General features: G+C 45.0%; 1 protein-coding gene across 1 annotated transcript; it reads left to right on the forward strand.

The window, feature by feature from the left end:
• The first annotated feature begins 2,766 nt into the window (after positions 1 to 2,766).
• Positions 2,767 to 11,747, forward strand: LOC110070825 (E3 ubiquitin-protein ligase TRIM7). Its single transcript, XM_072988745.2, has 6 exons — positions 2,767 to 3,246; positions 3,738 to 3,833; positions 5,175 to 5,405; positions 6,676 to 6,698; positions 7,895 to 8,013; positions 9,898 to 11,747. The coding sequence occupies exons 1-6, from the start codon at positions 2,827 to 2,829 to the stop codon at positions 10,401 to 10,403; spliced, it is 1,395 nt and encodes a 464-aa protein (XP_072844846.2). The 5' UTR covers positions 2,767 to 2,826; the 3' UTR covers positions 10,404 to 11,747.
• Positions 11,748 to 19,906: the final 8,159 nt, after the last annotated feature.

Here is a 19,906-nt window from a genome sequence, read left to right on the forward strand (position 1 = left end):
CAGAGTTGCCCTGAGGACTGAGGAGGGTTTTTTTGTAAGAAGGGTTTTCGGGTCAGTGCTCTGGCTCCCAACCTAGGGTTACCCAGGTGTTCTTGGACTCCAACTCCCAGAAACCCTGGCCAGCACAGCTAGCGGTGAAGACTTCTGGGAGTTTCAGTTCTAGAGAACCTGGGTTACCCAAGGTTGGGAACCAACTGGGTCAGTGCAAGGGGAAAGAGGGGAAGACGGTGTCCCAGCACAAAGTCCATAGAGCTTGTCCTTCGCCCAGGGAATACGGCTTGTATCCCAATGGTGAATTCCCAAATCTTTATTATTATTTCCCTCCTTTGGGTTTTGATTGACATGCTTACACAAATTAAGAGGGCTACCCCTTCTAAATCTACCCCATATCCCGAGGGACCCCTTTGAAAATTGCTAAAAGTCACATATCCGAGTAGAGCTTGTGCAGAGGCAACTGATTGCAGCCAATTTTTGTTTTATCTGCGGGATGTAAGAACTTAAAGCAGAAAAATAATATTGATTCATCTTATACTTTTTCTTCAGCATCTTTGTTATTTGCACAGCTTTTTTTTTTACTACCAGCGGTCACTCCTTTGCATTTTGCACAGTTAATGATGGAATCATTTTCTATGGAGAAACCACTGAACGGGTTACACTATCCGCGCACCAATTTGCAATACTGTAACAAAAATAAAATAATTCACATAAAAATGATATTTTAGTTCTGTCCCTGATATTGAACAGGTGAAACCATATCTTTAAAATATCTGTAACCTTATTTTTTAAGATAAATAAATAACATGCATTTAACAAACAGCCTTGCAAGACTTCCTTTTCTATGTAGGAATCACATAGGTCAAGATGCCAGTTTTAGGCACAACTTCAGCTTGTTTGTGTAATTGACTAATGTTACCGGCCAAATCTGAAGTCAGATTAGACCAGTACTGGGTTCGGGTTCTCTGGCAAGGATCACAGGCTAAGACACAAGACAGCTGAACAAGCCAATTTTATTAAAGTACAAAAGTTCAGCTGGGCCTCCCATCTTAAAAGCAGAGGGAGACCCCGAGGTGATGCATTACATACATTTTTATAATGGTACAAACAAAGAGCCATAAAAGGACTACATTGCTATTGGTCATCTGTCGCCCAACTTTTGGATCTTGGCTGTGATTGGACTTCAGGTGTTTCTGCAGTTGACCTATTGGTCATCTGTACCCCAACCTTGGATCCTGCTCCTCATTGGATTTGAGGTGCTAACTTAGCCAATCAGAAGTCAGAAGAAAATATCAGTTTTATGCCCTGATGTTTCTTTGACCTGTGCCCAAGATGCTGCCTGAAAGTCTCTGGGAACAGGAGTATCCATCATCATCACTGCCTTCCTCCCCTGACATTCCAATGCCACTTTGGGCAGGATATAGAAGGCCCTTTTGTTATTCCAAGTGTAGCCATCTGGCCATACTTTACCACAGTGTCAGTTCCTGGTGCAGGATGGGGGTTTCTTTGTTTATTTGGATGGGCCATAAATGCGTATCAGCAGTGCTATCAGCTAAGTGTGAATGGTCTTTGTTGTTCCCAGCTCTGGGTTGAGGCAGAGTTAAAACAGAATGGAGTTTGTAAAACAAATGTGACCATTTGGGAGGACATACATTCTAGGCATTGCAGAAATACAAAATATAGAGGAGTACAAATATAAAGTACATTTGGGATAAGATACAGTTGTTGTGGTATAGATACAGAGCATAGATATAAATGTATACTAAAATAAACAATAAATGTACATTACAAAATAGCATAATAAATGCAGGAAATAGTGTTATTCAAAGTACTCTGCTTGTGTTACATTATAATTCAAGAAGGGCCTGGTCTCAACTACAAGGGCATTATAACAGAATATGTAATCTTATGGCATGGAAAGGTTACAAGGTATTTTGATTACAGACTACATAACCCATACAGTGCTTAAGACTCATTACAGAAAAATCTATTATAAAAAATATACACCAAACATTAACTACGAATGAGAATGAAACATAAAAGAATAAAGCATAATATTGCTTGTTAAAATAAGGTTTCATCTTGGCCTACTCACACTAATTAAAAGGAAAAGTCTTAAATCAATGTTTGCTTTTCCTAACTTACCAGAAAGAAGGCTTCTGTATATATAGCAGCAGTTCTCAGTCTTGGGTCCCCAGATGGACTAAAATTCCAAGAACTGTCGTATTCCAGTGTCTATCTGTAGACTGGAATACGACTTGGTGAATTCCCAAATCATCATTATTATTATTTTTCCCCTTTGGGTTTTGCTAACAGGGCTACCTCTTTTACATCTACCCCATATCCCAAGGCTCCTCAGACCAACCCTATCATTTCAAAAAACCCAGGGATTTCCTGCCTCCCAGAAAGGAACACCCCCCTCGTGGTCCCAGTGCTCTTTGGATCTGGAACCAAAACAAGCAGATGAGGGGTTTGTTTGAAAAAAGTTTGAAAACTTTGAGGGACTCCTGGAGTTTCTCGCCCACACAGGGTTTTTTTCTGCCTCCCCCCCCCCCGGTCATTCAAGAGACTTCGAGAAGGGAACTGCCTGCAATCCTTTTACACATTCATCCCACAAGAAATGAGTTTTGAGTCCAGAAATGTGTTAATCAAAAGATCAAAGACGGAGAGAGAACCCATCTGCCTTTGTGCCTCCCCCTCCTTGCGTCTTTTTTTTCTCCACAGGCGGACGACGTCAGGTTGAAGGATTCCCGGGAAAAGGAGGAGACGCCCATCTTCTCACAAAAGCGGGGAAAGTGAAACTGAGTCGCCAACTTCCTGGTGGGACGAGAAATGGCCGTAACTTCGGGCCATTCCCTCCGGGGCCTCTGCGAGGAAGCCATCTGCTCCATCTGCCTGGATTATTTCAAGGATCCGGTGATCGTGATCAAGTGTGGCCACAATTTCTGCCGCGCCTGCCTGACCCAGTACTGGGCGGGCTTTTGGGCGGGGGAGGCTTCCTGCCCTCAGTGCAGAGAAAAGGTGCCAAGGACCCTCATCCCCAATCGGCACCTGGCCAACCTGGCGGAAAAACTCAGCTACCTGGAGGGGGAGAAGGCGAAAGAAAAAAGGGGAGCCTGCGAGAAGCACCAGGAGCCCCTCAAACTCTTCTGCCAGGACGACCAAGCCCTGATCTGCGTGGTTTGCGACCGAGCCAAAGAGCACCGAGAGCACCAGGTGGTTCCTCTGGAGGAGGCCGCCCAGGAGTACCAGGTAGGAAACGTGTCTCTCTTCCCCCAACCCCGTGGACTCCTTTTGTGGGGTGTGTGTGTGTGTGTAATGATCTTAGTGAGCTCTTCTGAGGAGCCTCACCAATATTTCTATCTGGGTGCCTGCCTGCAGGTGCGCAGATTGCTGGGTTCAAGGCTCCTTGCAATCAGGCTCCTATAAAAAAGGAACCTTTCCTTGAAACACACAGAACAGCTTCAAGGGTGGTGGGAGACGTTTGTGGCCCTCCAATCCAGGAGGGCATCTCATCCCTAAAATTTGGGGGGGAAAAGTCAATACACCAATTTATTTCTTAGCTGCTGGTGGGCAAATGAGACCCATTCGTTCCCTGGGGGGTGGGAGAGCAGGCCTGGCCAGGAGCAAGCCTGTTGTTTGTTTTGGGGGGGTCCCCCCCCTCTCTCTCTCTCTGTGTGTGTGTGTGTGTGTGTGTGTGTGTGCATGACTCAACCAAGCCAGAACTTCCTTTTGCTCTTCAGGGTCTGATCGCGGGTCGCTTAGAGCTTCTGAAGAAAGAGAGAGCAGAAATTACGAAGTATAAAGAAGAAACAGAAAAGGAAAGCCAAGCCTTGTTGGTGAGTATTAAGGGTGACTACCAAGGAAAGCTTTCTTGGTAAAGATACTGGAGTGGCTTGCCATCTCATGAGAAGAGAAGACTTCCTGGAAAATCCCTTGATGTTGGGAAAGCGTGAAGGCAAGAGGAGAAGGGGACGACCAAGGACGAGATGGTTGGACAGTGTCATCGAAGCTACCAACATGAATTTGACACAACTGTGATGTTTTGTTGGAGGAAGTCGACCTGTTTACAAATGCTCACATATAGCATTTAGTCTTTAAGGTGCCACAACGTTTCTGACTTCTTTATTTTTTCTTCTTCTTTTTTTTTTGCCTGATATGCTCGGACAAACTAAGACAGCTACCTCTTCTAAAATGGCTTCAGTGGTTTTAGAGTTGATTCTGGTTGTTATGGCTGTTTATTATGGTTTCCTGTAGTTAGCTGCCTTGGGCTGTACCTCAAAGGAAGTGAAAAGCGGGGGGTGGGGGTGGGAGAGATTATGTGTTAATAATATTAATGTTTATGATTGTTGTTGTTGTTTAGTCATTTAGTCGTGTCCAACTCTTCATGACCCCATGGACCAGAGCATGCCTTTCTTTCACTGCCTCCAGGAGTTCGGTCAAATTCATGTTGGGAGCTTCGATGACACTATCCAACCATCTCGTCCTCTATCGTCGCCTTCTTCTCCTCCCTTCACACTTTGCTAACATCAAGCAATTTGGGGAAATATCACCACCTGATGATTTACACCCAGACCTTCTGGGCTGAATTTTGGCAATTTTTGGGGAGGCTTTGTGGACCAAGTGCATTGGGGCCACAGTTGTGCTCCCATGAGGGGCCCTATACAGCCCACAGGCTGAAGTATGATTACCCCTGTTTCAGATTATAAAATCATTAGAACTGGAAGGGATACAGGAGGCCATCAAGTCCAGCCCCAAAGGCGACAGAGGAAATGTAGAGCCGTAGCATTACCAGAATGCTGGCCGCCCAAACCTCTTGTTTAAAAACCTCTGAAAAAGGAGGGTCCACCACCCACTGAGGTAAATCTGAAGGATGATTTTGTATGTTTTCATACAAAAGATTCTAGTTTCTGACTTTTAAAATTCTTATGTACTGGAGTAAATAGTTGTACCCTGCAGACAGTTTGGGCTACAAATGCCAGCCAAGTATGGTCAGTAGTGAGAGGTTATGCGAGTTACAACATGGAAACAGCTGGAGGCCCACAGCTGCCCACCCGTTCTAAGCCTTTGGAAACTGTTAAAAGAATCTGACCGTGTGCGTTCTCGATTCATAGCATGACAAATTAACCATCGTCCTGCCGTACACTTCCTTTTCTCCTCTTTCCACCGGCTTACTGCAGAAACAGACAAAAGTAGAGATGCAAGAGATGAAAGCAGAATTTAGGAAACTACGTCAGGCTTTGGAAGAACAGGAGACACTTTTGCTGGCCCAGATGGCAGACATAGAGAAGGAGATTGCCAGAAAAAGGGACGAGCACCTGGACAGACTCTCCGAGGAGCTCTCCTCTCTTGGAGGCCTCATCCAGGAGATGGAGCAGAAGCGTCAGCAGCTCCCCGGTGAACTCCTGCAGGTAAGACTGGTAGAAGCAGAGCAGGCTTCTCTCAAGGGGCAACCTGGCTTGAAAACGGATGTGCGCCTCCACCTTACAAAAGGAACGAAAGGGCTTGGTTTCAGGAGCTGGGATCTCACATGAGGACGTATAGGAACATCAAGATGAGCAGGATGGTGCATTGACTGTAGTGTCGATGTGGAGTTTCTGTGTAATATTGCAGTTTCACATCGCTGAATGCCAGGTGTCAGACTGGCCACTATGAGCTCTCCAGAAACATCTGCTTGGCTACTTTTGGGAATCAAAAAATGGACCAGAGGCTCTGTGACCCACCTTGACCAGGGCTTTTCACTTTTTAAAATATCTTTCCAGTAACATGTTTGACACCAGCCGTTAACCACACTGAACCCAGTCGTTAAAGAATGAAAATGATATCTTTTTAGGAGCCTCATAGCGCAGTGGTTAAACTGCTGTACTGCAGCCAAAACTGTGCTCACGACCTGGGGTTCAAATCCCAGGTAGCCGGCTCAAGGTTGACTCAGCCTTCCATCCTTCCGAGGTCGGTAAAATGAGTACCCAGCTCGCTGGGTGGGGGGGCAATGTGTAGCCTGCATAATTAACTTGTAAACCACCCAGAGAGTGCTTGAAGTGCTATGGGACGGTATATAAGCAGCACGCTTTGCTTTTGCTTTTTTTTTTATTACATAGGAACATTAATTTGTGATTAAATCTATGTTTCAGTTCTTCTTCAGTTACCACAACCCAATAGCAACCCTCTTCTTCAGTAGACTATCCTTTCCTTTTCCTCCAACCCCCTCCTCCTTTCAGGCTCCAGGATTGGCTGGCTACATGCACCACCCAGCCAATCACCTTGCTTCCCTGTCAACAAGAAGATTGGTCAGGGTTCTTGCCACAGGGTCTTAATAGAGCACAGCTTTTCTCATTGCTGGCTTCTGGTTATATCCCTTGAGAAGGATTCGGCACCTTCTGAGAGCCTCCATATTTTTTGCCATAAAAGGGCCTGACGATGCACTGGATACAAATTAAAACAGAAGAAAGGAAGAAGCCCTTCCTAGCAACCGGCATCCTTCCAATGACATACCCTTCAGCTCCTTCCCCTGGTGACAGACTCAGAAAAAGGGTTCTCTAAACCTAACAGTGGGACTCTATTTCTTGTCCTGAATGTCTGAATGAGGTGGGCTCATGTTAGAATAAGGAGGAGTCAGCTTCCTCTTCGACTGCCATGGGAATGGCACTAAGCTCTGTCTTCTTTCTCTCTTGCTCCCTCTAGGATGTTAGAAGTCTCTTGCAGAGGTAAGTGTATCCCACTCATTTCAATTAGCACCACATAATGATGGAAAGGCTCTGCCTTTATAAGAGAATGTGACCCCCTGGGAAGATAGCATTGGTCTATACAACATTGCAGGTAGAAAAACAAGGGCACTCTATTTTGCCCACCCAGAGTCCTTGCCAGCACAGGGCCCCTTCCTCGCCTCCGTTGCCACGCAAGCTCCTCTTTGCCCTCTTTCGTCCTCTAGTTTGTTCTGCTGTAACTTAAAAAAAAAATAACAGTGGAATGTGGAGACTTATAAGTCCTTATCAGTACATATTTGTTTTTAGTACATTCACTAATGTACCTGGTTGGTATGACAGACACTAACCCCTATAGTTGCCAAACATTGGAGGCAACTGGACAACATATAGATAATAATAATAATAATAATAATAATAATAATAATAATAATAATAATAATAATAATAATAATAATAATAATAATAATAATAATAATAATAATAATAAAGAATAACCATCTCATAAAATAAGTTGTTTTGGCATAGTATAGGATAAATAGAATAGTCAGGTCAGAAAGGAGGAGATCTTTAATTAGCAAAAGTCTCATCCTGCTGGTAATGCCATTTGGCAGAAGCAAGTTTCAGAATTAAAGAATTCCTCCTCCAAGATTTATTTACTACATTTCTGTTATACTTTTCTCCCAGAAGTGGACCTCCTGTGTCTTAGTCTAAGCTAAGCCCCTGCTTTTGCTAATTAGCCGCAATGAGGACTCTGTATCTCTAAAGGTTTGAATTGAGGCCATGTGGGGGGAGGGGGAAATTTGCCCCAACTCCTACCAGACTGCACCGTGCCCACCAAACATCATTTTCAGCCATAGTAAAATGTAAACAGGAAGTGCTTATCTGAAGACTTCTGGTTTGGGATTTCTTCATTTCTAATGAGGTGGTGGGGTCCCCTCTCAAAGCTCCCAAAGCGAAGAATTCACAAATAGACTACTTCTGAGGAAGATTTTATTATTATTTTTAAACTCAAGGGGGCCATAGGGGCTGCAGAAATGCCCTGGGTGGATGAATGCAGCCTGAGGACCACGTGAGGCCGACCGCTGCTCTAGGCTTTCTGCATCCACTCAATCCCTTTGTTTTCCGTCTGTGGGGAATTCTGGCTTGGATTGGGTGGGTGGTGAAGTAACCTTGTTTTTTTTTTCTCTCTCCATCAGTAGTGAGAGGAAGAAGCCGTTTCAGAATCCTGAGCCTTTCCCTCCTGAGCTGAAGTGGAAGATCTGGGACATCTGTGACAGAAATGCCTCCCTAGCTAGCACAGAGGAGCAGATCAGAGGTAAGGCAGCCAAGACCGACGTGGCTCCTAAAGGGAACAAGACTACATGTGTGATTTTTAAATTTTGTTACCAACACGATTGCAACAAAGCTTCTTTTTTGCAGCCAAGCCCATTTCCTTTCCAGAATGGACCAGACACAGGGTTGTTCTCAAGACACTATGAGATGGGATGGGAGGAGTGTATTGATCTCTATGAAAATTACAGCTGACACTGTGTGGTTGCAGGAGGATTCACCCCACCTTCCACCAGCCTTTAATCATTTTGCAGCAGTTGCTTGTCTTTGGTATGCTCCAGTTACCACCACATATTTGCAATATGATCTCTACAACCTCTCTCTTTTCGGAATCTGAAGATTGGGCATTTCTTGCTCCTTCTATGTCAGATGTTTTTGTTGCAATAACTTGCTTTCCTGGAAAATTAATGCTATGGTTCTACGGATACTGCACTCAATGGTGCCTCCTTTCTTGGGAGCTGGAATGTATATGGAATCTTTCCAGTCTTTGGACCATTTTCCATAATTCTTGGTGTATTCTTGTTAGCATTTTGACAGATTTAGCCTCTGTAACTTGAAATATATCTATCAGTTTCCCACCTAGTACTTGTGGTTCATTTCCTCTGATTGCTTTCTTGCTCCTTTTCTTTAGCCTCTCCGGAAATGATGTGTCGTAAGTAAGACCCCTTTCTTGTAGAAGTGGCAGTAATTAGATCTTTATGCTGGCTTTTGGATGTGTGCGTAAGAAAAAGTCCCGGTCATCTCTTCTCAGAAAGTACAAGCTTCTTTCTTCCTCAAAGTGTCTGTTTCCCATACAAATACACTAACTTTAATATCCCACTCTGAAAGGTAAAGGAAGAAATTATTTCCACACCGCCTGAAAACACCTTGCAATTCCCTTTGGGGTCACAGCCCCCAGTTGGAAAACAGTTAGAAGATTCATAAGCAAATGAATCCCTGATGTTGTGGGAGTACACTGTTAAACTGGTACAGTAGTGTCTCACTAGACGATGATAATCCGTTCCACTGAAATTGCTGTTTAGTGAAATCATCGTCTAACGAAAAGCATTTCCCCATTGGAATACATTGAAACCTGTTTAATGCATTCCAGTGGGGAAGAATCATCGTTGTCTAGCAAAGATCGGCCATAGGAAAGCCGCTTTGCGAACCGCCGATCAGCTGTTTAAATTGCTGTCATGCGAAGCTTAGGTCCTGAAAACACCCATTTTGCGAGCACGGAGGGAGCTGTCAAAATCGTCATCTAGCAAAAATCAGTTTGCGAAGCAGGGACCAAACATTGTCCAGCGAAATTCCCCCATAGGAATCACTGTTTTGCGAATCGCTATAGCGATTGCAAAAAGTCAATGTCTAGCGAAAAAACTGTCATGCGGGGTAACTGTCTAGCGAGGCACCACTGTACTCTAGAATAAGCTACTAAAATACAGACCCCAAAGAGATCGCTCATGTATCTCATCAAATGGTTACTGCGCATTCTGGACAATACTACCTCTTTCTCCGAGACTTTGATTTGGAAACCTGGATTCAATTAGAGGCAATCCACCCCACCACATCACACCCCGTAAATAACTGCTCACCCGTGGCAGGCCACACAAGAGGGTTGGTTAAAGAGAGACCAGACACCACTAACAAACCCAGACGCCAACTCTGCCCATCGATTCTGGCAGGATCTAAAGGTAGCACAAGCTAAAATAAATCTGTCAGGCTTAATAATGTTTTTATTGTACAGAATGTTTTTTAAAATACATGTTGAGAGAGATTAAAATGGCTCCTTGTACAAAACTGCTGTGATGTGTTAATGATACAGACACACCACAGTGGCTTTGCCGCCTCACTCTCCTCACCTTCTCTTCTGCCTTTTGTCTCCAAATAGCAAACGTCACTCTGGATCCGGACACAGCAAATCTCTTCCTCGTCCTGTCTGAGGACCGCAAAAGCGTGAGATACGGAGACAGAGATCAAGATCTGCCCAACAATCCTGAGAGATTTGACCTACATCCTTTTGTGCTGGGATGTGAGAGATTCACAGCAGGCAGACATTATTGGGAAGTCATTGTAGAGACAGAAGAACAGTGGGCCGTAGGAGTGGCCAGAAAGTCTGTACGGAGGAAAGACTATGTTGAACTGAGTACTGTGGAAGGGATCTGGGCTATGGGGAAATGGGCAGATGACTACAGTGTCAATGGCCATGTTTTGTCCTTGAGTGGAAAGCTGAAGAGGATCCGAATTTCCCTGAACTTTGAAGGGCATCGGGTGGCTTTTTATGATGCTGATACAGGATCCCATCTCTACACCTTCTATGGAGCCTCTTTCTCTGGGGAGACCCTTCTCCCCTTCTTTTATGTTTGGGGGAAAGCCTGCCTTTCAATCTCTCCTTAAGGCAGCCAAGATGACCTCAGAGGAAAATCAACCCTCAATTGGTCAAGTGTGTCTCCTCCTTTTGCAAATCGCCACCACCATTAGCAGGCTTATGGCCACCCTCCTCCCCTGAACAACCTGAACCAAGAATGGGGAGTTCTGCTTTTCGCCCTCCCTTTCCCAAACATCTTCCCTCCTTTTGCCAATCGATTCTGAAAGAGACAGTAGCCCTTTTCCAACATGTCAGAAACCTCCCATCTGTACTTTCAGAAAAGATTCTGCGTCCATGACTCTCATTTGGCCTTTCAGTTTTTTCATGTCCTTTGTCACAAGGCCTCGGCATTTGCTACACTCCCCTCACTCTGGAAAAAAAAGGATATTACTTTTGTGTTCTCAAAGGCTTTCATGGCTAGGATCCGATGGTTGTGGGTTTTTCGAACTGTTTGACCATGTTCTGGAGGTTTTTCTTCCTTACGTTTCACTAGTCTCTGTGGCCAGCATCTTCAGAGGACAGGAGCTAGAATTTTCTCTGTGTTCTAGTGTAGTGTGTGGGATTGTTGAGTATTTGTAGCTGTGGGGTCGGTGTTTTTGTTCTTGTCAGGAGATTGGGTGTTTCCTGTGATCAGGGTGTTGTTTGGTTATGGGTGTTTCGTTGTGATAAGGGGGAGATGATCTGTCATTGTGATGGGTGTCATCGGCTAATCTTTTGTGTGCAATTATCACTGATCCTGGTGGATAATGTTTTTATTTTAACAGCTCCAACCTTCCAACCCCAAGCATGAAGAAATCATTGTGACTGACTGGGAATATGCCATTCTAGGCCAAATATCTGCGCTCAAGAAAGCCAACTTGTGTATTTCCCTAACAAGAAATATGTTGTGTGGTTCACCATTCACATCCATTGATGTTGTTCTGGATAGGCCTGGATTGATCCAGAACAACAGAATACCATTTAAGCTCCCGCTTAAATACAGATACTTGCTGCCCTTGCGTGTAATTGGCATGTAAGCTTATACAGGTCCTAAGTTTACTATTACAACCATTCATCTTGTTGTGCAGTATATTTCTATGCCTCATATTCAGATTGTGATGTACAACAATTCCAAGATCCTTCTCACTTGTAGTGTTACTGAGCCAAGTATCCCTCATATTGTAAGTTCATTTGGTTTTCCCCCCAGTTGTAGAATTTTGCAGTTATCCCACTTCAGTTTCATTCTGTTGTTTTCAGCCCAGCACCCAAACCTATTGAGATCTTTTTGAATTTTTATCTTCTAAGATATTAGCTATTGCACCCAATTGTATAAGTATTTCTTGAACTCCTTTATCCAAGCCATTAATAAAAAAAAAACAGTCCTTGTTCCATTATAGAGTTGGGTCCTTCTGATGTCACAGAGCAAGCAAGGGTTTAAAGGGGAATTGCTTTGGGGGCAGCTGACTGCAGAAATGGGCATGTGGGGACATCCAAGTAAGCAGATGTAGAAACCAAATGAAACCTAATTGACCAGTCATTTGGCAATTAAGTGTGTGTGTGAGTGTGGGGGAATCCAATGGACAGCAAAATGTTCACAGTGGTTGCCACCATTCCTTCTAGGACTTGCATTCTCTGTATCCTGACTTAATAAGATGCAAGGCAATGGGGTTTTCCTGCATCCTGTGCTACTTCTGCTGCTGCTGCTTCAAGGTACAGTGGTGCCCCGCATAGCGACAATAATCCATTCCCAAAAAATTGTCGCTATCCGGATTCGTCGCTATGCGGGGCAAAAAACCCCATAGGAACGCATTAAAACACATTTAATGTGGTCCTATAGGGAAAAAACTCACCTTTAAGCGAAAATCCTCCATCCGGCCGCCATTTTCGCTTCCCGGTAAGCGAGGAAAGGGCGCGAAAACACTGCGGGCGGCCATTTTGTTTACCCGGTGGCCATTTTGGAAGTGCCAATCAGCTGTTTTTAAAACATTGTTATGCGATAGTCGGTAAGCGAAAAGCTTACCGATCATCGCAAAGCAATGTTTTGCCATCTAAAACATCGCAATGCGATCGCTTTTGCGATCGCAAAAACCTCATCGCTATGCAGATTCGTCATTAAACGAATCGCTCGTTATGCGGGGCACCACTGTAATATGTGCACCATGGAAGTCTCCTGAGTTGTTATGCTGGCCCTCCATACTGAATGCCATAAGGGAACCAAAGAGACAGACCCACAAGCTTTCACCCCCTTCCTCCCTCAAGATTCTGGCTTTTTAATTTACCTGTGTTGCACACCTACAAAAATGCCTTTGCCCTGACCCAGTGAGCCCTGGTGCCAGCTGGGAATGAGTGGAGATGTGGGTGATCAAGCTTTTGAAGCCACTTGTAGAAAAATCCAACTTTCTCCTTCTAGATGTGGATCTCAAAAGTACTCCTTTCCAAAGCGACCTTTAGCAGCAGATCTAAGGAGAGCAAAGCTAAGCATTTCTTTTTCCCTGTCTGGAGAAAGTCCATAACAGTTCCTGTGGGTGTTTGCTGATCTAGGTGGAGAAATTAGTCTTTACTTCCATCAGCCACAAGGTGACAATATTTCTCCTCCAAAGCACTTTGGGCCTTCAGATCAAGAGGTTTTGGGGGCAACAGAAATGGAGTTTTATACAGTAGTTTAAAATGTAGTAAAATATGAATGGTTGAAATCTAGTAATGTGAAGTTACACCACTTACACCTGATTATGTCATCAGCTATGGCCCTATTTTGTTAATATAAAGTTTCATATCCTCCCCCCACCCCTCATGTTCCTGGAGGCCCTTAGGGTCCATTTGGACCTGGGGGAGCTTTTGAAGACAGCAGGAGAAGCCTTAAACATCTGCACATTGCTGCTGCCAGTCCCGTACCTGGAAGAGAAAAGCTTGGTTTTTTCCACATATGGCTTAAAAACCTTTCAGTAACAGTTTTTGTTGTTCTTACATACTCACTTCGTAATATTAGAATGCAACATTTATATCATGGAAGGACAGAATGGCTCATGGGATAGCCCATCCTGTCTCACTATCTCCCCCAACAATATGTCAGGCTGGCGGTGAGATTCATCTGTTGATGGAGCCACGCCTGGGAGAGGAGAAAGCAAGGACTGCTGGTTCCCTGCCATTCTGACAAAAGAGAGACGGACTGTGACACGATTATTCTGTTTCTATTTGTTTAGCGTAAATTTTAAAAGTCTGAACTTGCAAGGCTTGGCGTCCCAAAGGCAGAGCAGCCTGAGAAGAAGACTCAGAAAATGGCCGCCAGCATTCCTGGACTCACCAGTCTAGAGAGAGGGGCCCAGATAATAATAGGCTGAGTGTGTGTGTGTGTGTATGTGTGTTTAGTCGTTTAGTCGTGTCCGACTCTTCGTGACCCCATGGACCAGAGCACGCCAGGCCCTTCTGTCTTCTACTGCCTCCCGGAGTTGTCAGGTTCATGTTGGTTGCTTCGCAGACACTGTCCAGCCATCTCATCCTCGGTCGTCCCCTTCTCCTCTTGCCATCACACCTTCCTAACATCAAGGTTTTTTCCAAGGACTCTTTTCTTCTCATGAGATGGCCAAAGTACTGGAGCCTCAGCTTCAGGATCTGTCCTTCCAGTGAGCACTCAGGGTTGATTTCCTTTAGTATTGATAGGTTTGTTCTCCTTGCAGTCCAGGGGATTCTCAAGAGCCTCCTCCAGCACCACAATTCAAAGGCATCAATTCTTCGGCGGTCTGCTTTCTTTATGGTCCAGCTCTCACTTCCATACATCACGACAGGAAAAACCATAGCTTTGACTATTCGGACTTTTGTCGGCAAGGTGATGTCTCTGCTTTTCAAGATGCTGTCAAGATTTGTCATCGCTTTCCTCCCAAGAAGAAGGCGTCTTTTAATTTCAGGGCTGCTGTCTCCATCTGCAGTGATCATGGAGCCCAGGAAGATAAAATTTGACACTGCCTCCATATCTTCCCCTTCTATTTCCCAGGAGGTGATGGGACCAGTGGCCATGATCTTAGTTTTTTTGATGTTGAGTTTCAGACCGTTTTTTGCACTCTCCTCTTTCACTCTCATTACAAGGTTCTTTAATTCCTCCTCACTTTCTGCCATCAGAGTGGTATCATCTGCATATCGGAGGTTGTTGATATTTCTTCCGGCAATCTTAATTCTGGCTTGGGTTTCTTCCAGTCCAGCCTTCCGCATGATGTATTCTGCATATAAGTTAAATAAGCTGGGGGACAATATACAGCCTTGCCGTACTCCTTTCCCAATTTTGAACCACTCGGTTGTTCCATGACCAGTTCTAACTGTTGCTTCCTGTCCCACATATAGGTTTCTCAGGAGACAGATAAAGTGGTCAGGCACTCCCATTTCTTTAAGAACTTGCCATAGTTTGCTGTGGTCCACACAGTCAAAGGCTTTTGCATAGTCAATGAAGCAGAAGTAGATGTTTTTCTGGAACTCTCTGGCTTTCTCCATAATCCAGCGCAAGTTAGCAATTTGGTCTCGAGTTCCTCTGCCTCTTCGGAATCCAGCTTGTACTTCTGGGAGTTCTCGGTCCACATACTGCTGAAGCCTACCTTGCAGGATTTTGAGCATAACCTTGCTAGCGTGCGAAATGAGTGCAATTGTACGGTAGTTGGAGCATTCTTTGGCACTGCCTTTCTTTGGGATTGGGATGTAGACTGATCTTTTCCAATCCTCTGGCCACTGTTGAGTTTTCCAAACTTGCTGGCATATTGAATGTAGCACCTTAACAGCATCATCTTTCAAGATTTTAAATAGTTCAACTGGAATGCCATCACCTCCACTGGCCTTGTTGTTAGCCAGGCTTTCTAAGGCCCACTTGACTTCGCTCTCCAGGATGTCTGGCTCAAGGTCAGCAACTACATTGTCTGGGTTGTCCAGGATATCCAAATCTTTCTGATATAATTCCTCTGTGTATTCTTGCCACCTCTTCTTGACATCTTCTGCTTCTGTTAGGTCCCTCCCATTTTTGTCTTTTATCATGTTCATCTTTGCGCAAAATGTTCCTCTAATATCTCCAATTTTCCTGAACAGATCTCTGGTCTTTCCTTTTCTGTTATCTTCCTCTATTTCTTTGCATTGTTCATTTAAGAAGGCCCTCTTGTCTCTCCTTGCTATTCTCTGGAAGTCTGCATTCAATTTTCTGTAACTTTCCCTATCTCCCTTGCATTTTGCTTCCCTTCTCCTCTCTGCTATTTCTAAGGCCTCGTTGGACAGCCACTTTGCTTTCTTGCATTTCCTTTTCTTTGGGATGGTTTTTGTTGCTGCCTCCTGGACAATGTTACGAGCCTCTATCCAAAGTTCTTCAGGCACTCTGTCCACCAAATCTAGTTCCTTAAATCTGTTCTTTACTTCCACTGCGTATTCATAGGGGATTTGGTTTAGATTATACCTGAGTGGCCCAGTGGTTTTTCCTACTCTCTTCAGTCTAAGCTTGAATTTTGCTATGAGAAGCTGATGATCAGAACCGCAGTCAGCTCCAGGTCTTGTTTTTGCTGACTGTATAGAGCTTCTCCATCTTTGGCTGCAGAGAATATAATCAATCTGATTTCGATATTGCCCATCTGGTGATTTCCATGTGTAGAGTCGCCTCTTGTGTTGTTGGAAAAGAGTGTTTGTGATGACCAGCTTATTCTCTTGACAAAACTCTATTAGCCTTTGTCCTGCTTCGTTCTGAACTCCAAGGCCAAACTTCCCTGTTGTTCCTTTTATCTCTTGGCTCCCTACTTTAGCATTCCAGTCCCCTAGAATGAGAAGAACATCTTTCTTTGGTGTCAGTTCTAGAAGGTGTTGTAAATCTTCATAGAATTGTTCAATTTCAGTCTCCTCAGCAATGCTGGTTGGTGCATAAACTTGGATTATTGTGATGTTGAATGGTCTGCCTTGGATTCGTATTGACATCATTCTATCATTTTTGAGATTATATCCCATTACAGCTTTTCCCACTCTTTTGTTGACTATGAGGGCTACTCCATTTCTTCTACGGGATTCTTGCCCACAGTAGTAGATATGATAATCATCTGAGCTGAATTCGCCCATTCCTGTCCATTTTAGTTCACTGATGCCCAGGATGTCGATGTTTATTCTTGCCATCTCCTGTTTGACCACCTCCAGCTTCCCAAGGTTCATAGATCTTACATTCCAGGTTCCTATGCAGTATTTTTCTTTACAGCATTGGACTTTCCTTTCACTTCCAGGCACGTCCACAGCTGAGCGTCCTTTCGGCTTTGGCCCAACCACTTCATTAGCTCTGGAGCTACTTGTACTTGTCCTCCACTCTTCCCCAGTAGCATGTTGGACGCCTTCCGACCTGAGGGGCCCATCTTCCAGCGTCATATCTTTTAGCCCTTTGTTTCTGATCATGGGGCGTTCTTGGCAAAGATACTGGAGTGGCTTGCCATTTCCTACTCCAGGTGGATTGCGTTTAGTCGGAACTCTCCACTATGTCCTGTCCGTCTTGGGTGTCCCTGCATGGCATAGCCCATAGCTTCTCTGAGTTACTCAAGCCCCTTCGCCACGACAAGGCAGCAATCCATGAAGGCTGAGTGACCCCAGCTTATGTTCCAGACTTTGGGGCAGTGGTGACCATTTTGAGGGCACATACGTAATAAGAGTCATCATAATTGTGTGCTACATTGCGTACGATGTCTACGTTGGCTTGGACATGTCATGAGAATGGCTGACGGTCGGATTCCAAAAGATACCCTGTATGGAGAATTAGTGCAGCTGCGATACAAGGATATCTGCAAGCGGGATCTGAAGGCCTTAGGAATGGATCTCAACAGATGGGAAATCTTGACGTCTGAGCGTTCAGCCTGGAGGCAGGCATTGCATCACTGCCCCTCCCAATTTGAAGAGACCCTTGTCCAGCAGGCCGAGGCAAAGAGGCAGTCCCGAAACCAGCAAAATCAGGGAGCTGGGCAGGGGACAGACTGTGTTTGTCTTCAGTGTGGAAGGGATTGTCACTCTCGAATTGGCCTTCTCAGCCATACTAGATGCTGTTCCAAGTGCTCTGTTCAGAGCACGTTACCATAGTCTCTTGAGACTGAAGGATGCCTAAACTAAATAAAAACTGTGCTTTTTTTAAAAACCTATCCTACTGTCATTCCTTTAAACCCTTGCTTACCGATTATCACATAATGATGTTTTAAAAACATCTGATCGGCGGTTCCAAAATGGCCGTCGGGTAAAGAAAATGGCCGCCCACTGTGTTTTCGCGCCCTTTCCTCGCTTACCGGGCAGCGAAAATGGCGGCCGCATGGAGGATTTCCGCATAACGGTGAGTTTTTTGCCCATAGGAATGCATTAAATGTGTTTTAATGCGTTCCTATGGGCTTCTTTGTCCCACATAGCGACAAATCCGTATAGTGACGATTTTTTCAGAACGGATTATCGTCGCTATGCGGGGCACCACTGTGGTTGAATGCATACCCAAAGGAACCTCCCAAAATTGTTAGGGGAGCCTCCCCCCTTGCCCTCCCCCCCCCAAGCGTACTCCCACGCAAACACCCTGTTTGCCTTTAGCTTTATTTGTCAGTTGTGCTCTGCCCAGAGTCAGGAATTAAAAGGCCCTCCCTGAACCCAGAATCATCTTAGCACTAACTTCTCTTTGGCAGGCAGAGTAATGCTGGAATCCTTTCTGCAAAGCAAGGTGGAGAAGCAAGTTTGCACTGCAGCAGGAAGACCCATCTGTGGCTCCCATACTCCATGACCCTCCATCCTCTCCGTGACCCCCTACACTCCCATCCACAACCCTCCTACATCCTTCAGTTGCTGCCTGCCTTCCAGATTTGCACAGAGAGAGGGGTTGGAAGGGAAGCCAAGCAGGCTTGCTGTTCCCAGAATGACTCACTGTCTCCAGGCATGTGTCAGCCTATCAGCTGGGTGACTGCGGCAGGCCAGCTCTGGGAATTGAGGTCAGGCCTGCTGCCTTTGAAGGTGGTGATGGCAGCAGCACCAGCAGGGGGCAAAGGGCAGGGGGGAGGCCCATAGGGACTTGACAATATGACTCAGACGAATGGGTCCCAAGTTGTGAGCTGAGTCACAGTAAAGGTAAAGGTAAAGGTTCCTCTTGACAATTTTTTGTCCACTCGTGTTCGACTCTAGGGGGTGGTGCTCATCCCCGTTTCCAAGCCATAGAGCCAGCGTTTTTTGTCCGAAGACAATCTTCCGTGGTCACATGGCCAGTGCGACTTAGACACGGAACGCTGTTACCTTTCCACCGAGGTGGTCCCTATTTATCTACTTGCATTTGCATGCTTTCGAACCACTAGGTTGGCGGGAGCTGGGACAAAGTGACGGGCGCTCACTCCGTTGTGTGGATTCAATCTTACGACTGCTTGGTCTTCTGACCTTGCAGCACAGGCTTCTGTGGTTTAACCCACAGTGCCACCATGTCCCCGAGTTGAGTCACAAGTCCCCACCAAAATCCGTGAGTCGAGTCCGGGTCAAGCTGCTGCTTCTCGATCTGTGAATCCCCAACACTGGTCTATAGGGAACTCTGAGAAGTCTCAGCCTTTGTGTGTGTGTTAGTGTGTGTGTGCATGCGTGCACAGGCAAATGAAAATATTTAGCACACATCCTCCCAAGCTCCGAAGATAATCAGACCTTCCGTTCAAGTATGAGGACCAGTTTCAGATGCCATGTTTTGGGGTCATGTGGGAAGTCTGTAGCCTAGGGCAAGGAGGGCAGCTCATCTCAGTGGTTTACGTATCTGGATGCAATCAGAGGTTGGGAGTTCGATTCCCCACTGTGCCTCCTGTGAGGAGAGTCAACCTGTGTGGCCTTGGGCAAGCGGCACAGTCCCAGGATGCCCTCAAAGGAAAGGCATAGTAAATCACCAAGGAGTACTGCCTGCCTAGAAAACTCTAAAAATGTCATCATAACTCTAAATTGACCTGATGGCACAAAATTATTATTATGGGCTAATAATAATAACAGTACAGTATAAGATTTTTTTAAATTATATGATTGTTTCACACCATTTGCTTTTAAGACAATTTGCAATTTGGTTTTAGTGTTTTTATTTATATTTATTCTGTTTTATATTTGCTTTAAAAAGTGCCTTGACACTTGGGAGCAGGATATAAATTGAAGAAATAAATACAAATAAGAAGGCAAGAGAGACTCAGTCCTTGCCCCACTAGGCGGGAAGCAGAGCAGTTGGGTCTCTCCCTCTCCCTTCAAGCCACACCTGAACTTCCATTTTCTTTTCAGGAACTGGTCACCAATCACTTGGAGCTTCTGAAGAAAGAGAAGGGGGAAATTACAAAATATAAAGGTGAAACAGTAAATGAAAGCAAAAAGATGCTGGTGAGTATAAATGTTACTATGAAGGAAAAAAGTTCTTATGAAGAATGTGATGTAAAATGTAGAAGAAACAAGGGCTACAAGGCATCCTGTAACAGCTATAATTTGGAATGGCCTGAAATGTCATTGGGAAAGCGAACCAAAGACCTTCCTCCTTTCACTTGACGAAAGGGGCGCCTTCTACAGCTCTGGGGGCTGCCTAAGCTCTGGACTTTGC

Source organism: Pogona vitticeps, chromosome 2, assembly GCF_051106095.1.
Source record: "Pogona vitticeps strain Pit_001003342236 chromosome 2, PviZW2.1, whole genome shotgun sequence".
In the NCBI taxonomy this organism is placed as follows: Eukaryota; Metazoa; Chordata; class Lepidosauria; order Squamata; family Agamidae; genus Pogona; species Pogona vitticeps.

What these genes read in the sequence shown, in the direction of transcription:
- LOC110070825 (XM_072988745.2), top strand. Translation starts at nt 2,827, where the DNA reads ATGGCCGTAACTTCGGGCCATTCCCTCCGGGGCCTCTGCGAGGAAGCC. An exon ending in AGGCCGCCCAGGAGTACCAG is followed by an intron (nt 3,247 to 3,737) that starts GTAGGAAACGTG and finishes TTTGCTCTTCAG; the next exon opens with GGTCTGATCGCGGGTCGCTT. An exon ending in TCCCCGGTGAACTCCTGCAG is followed by an intron (nt 5,406 to 6,675) that starts GTAAGACTGGTA and finishes TGCTCCCTCTAG; the next exon opens with GATGTTAGAAGTCTCTTGCA.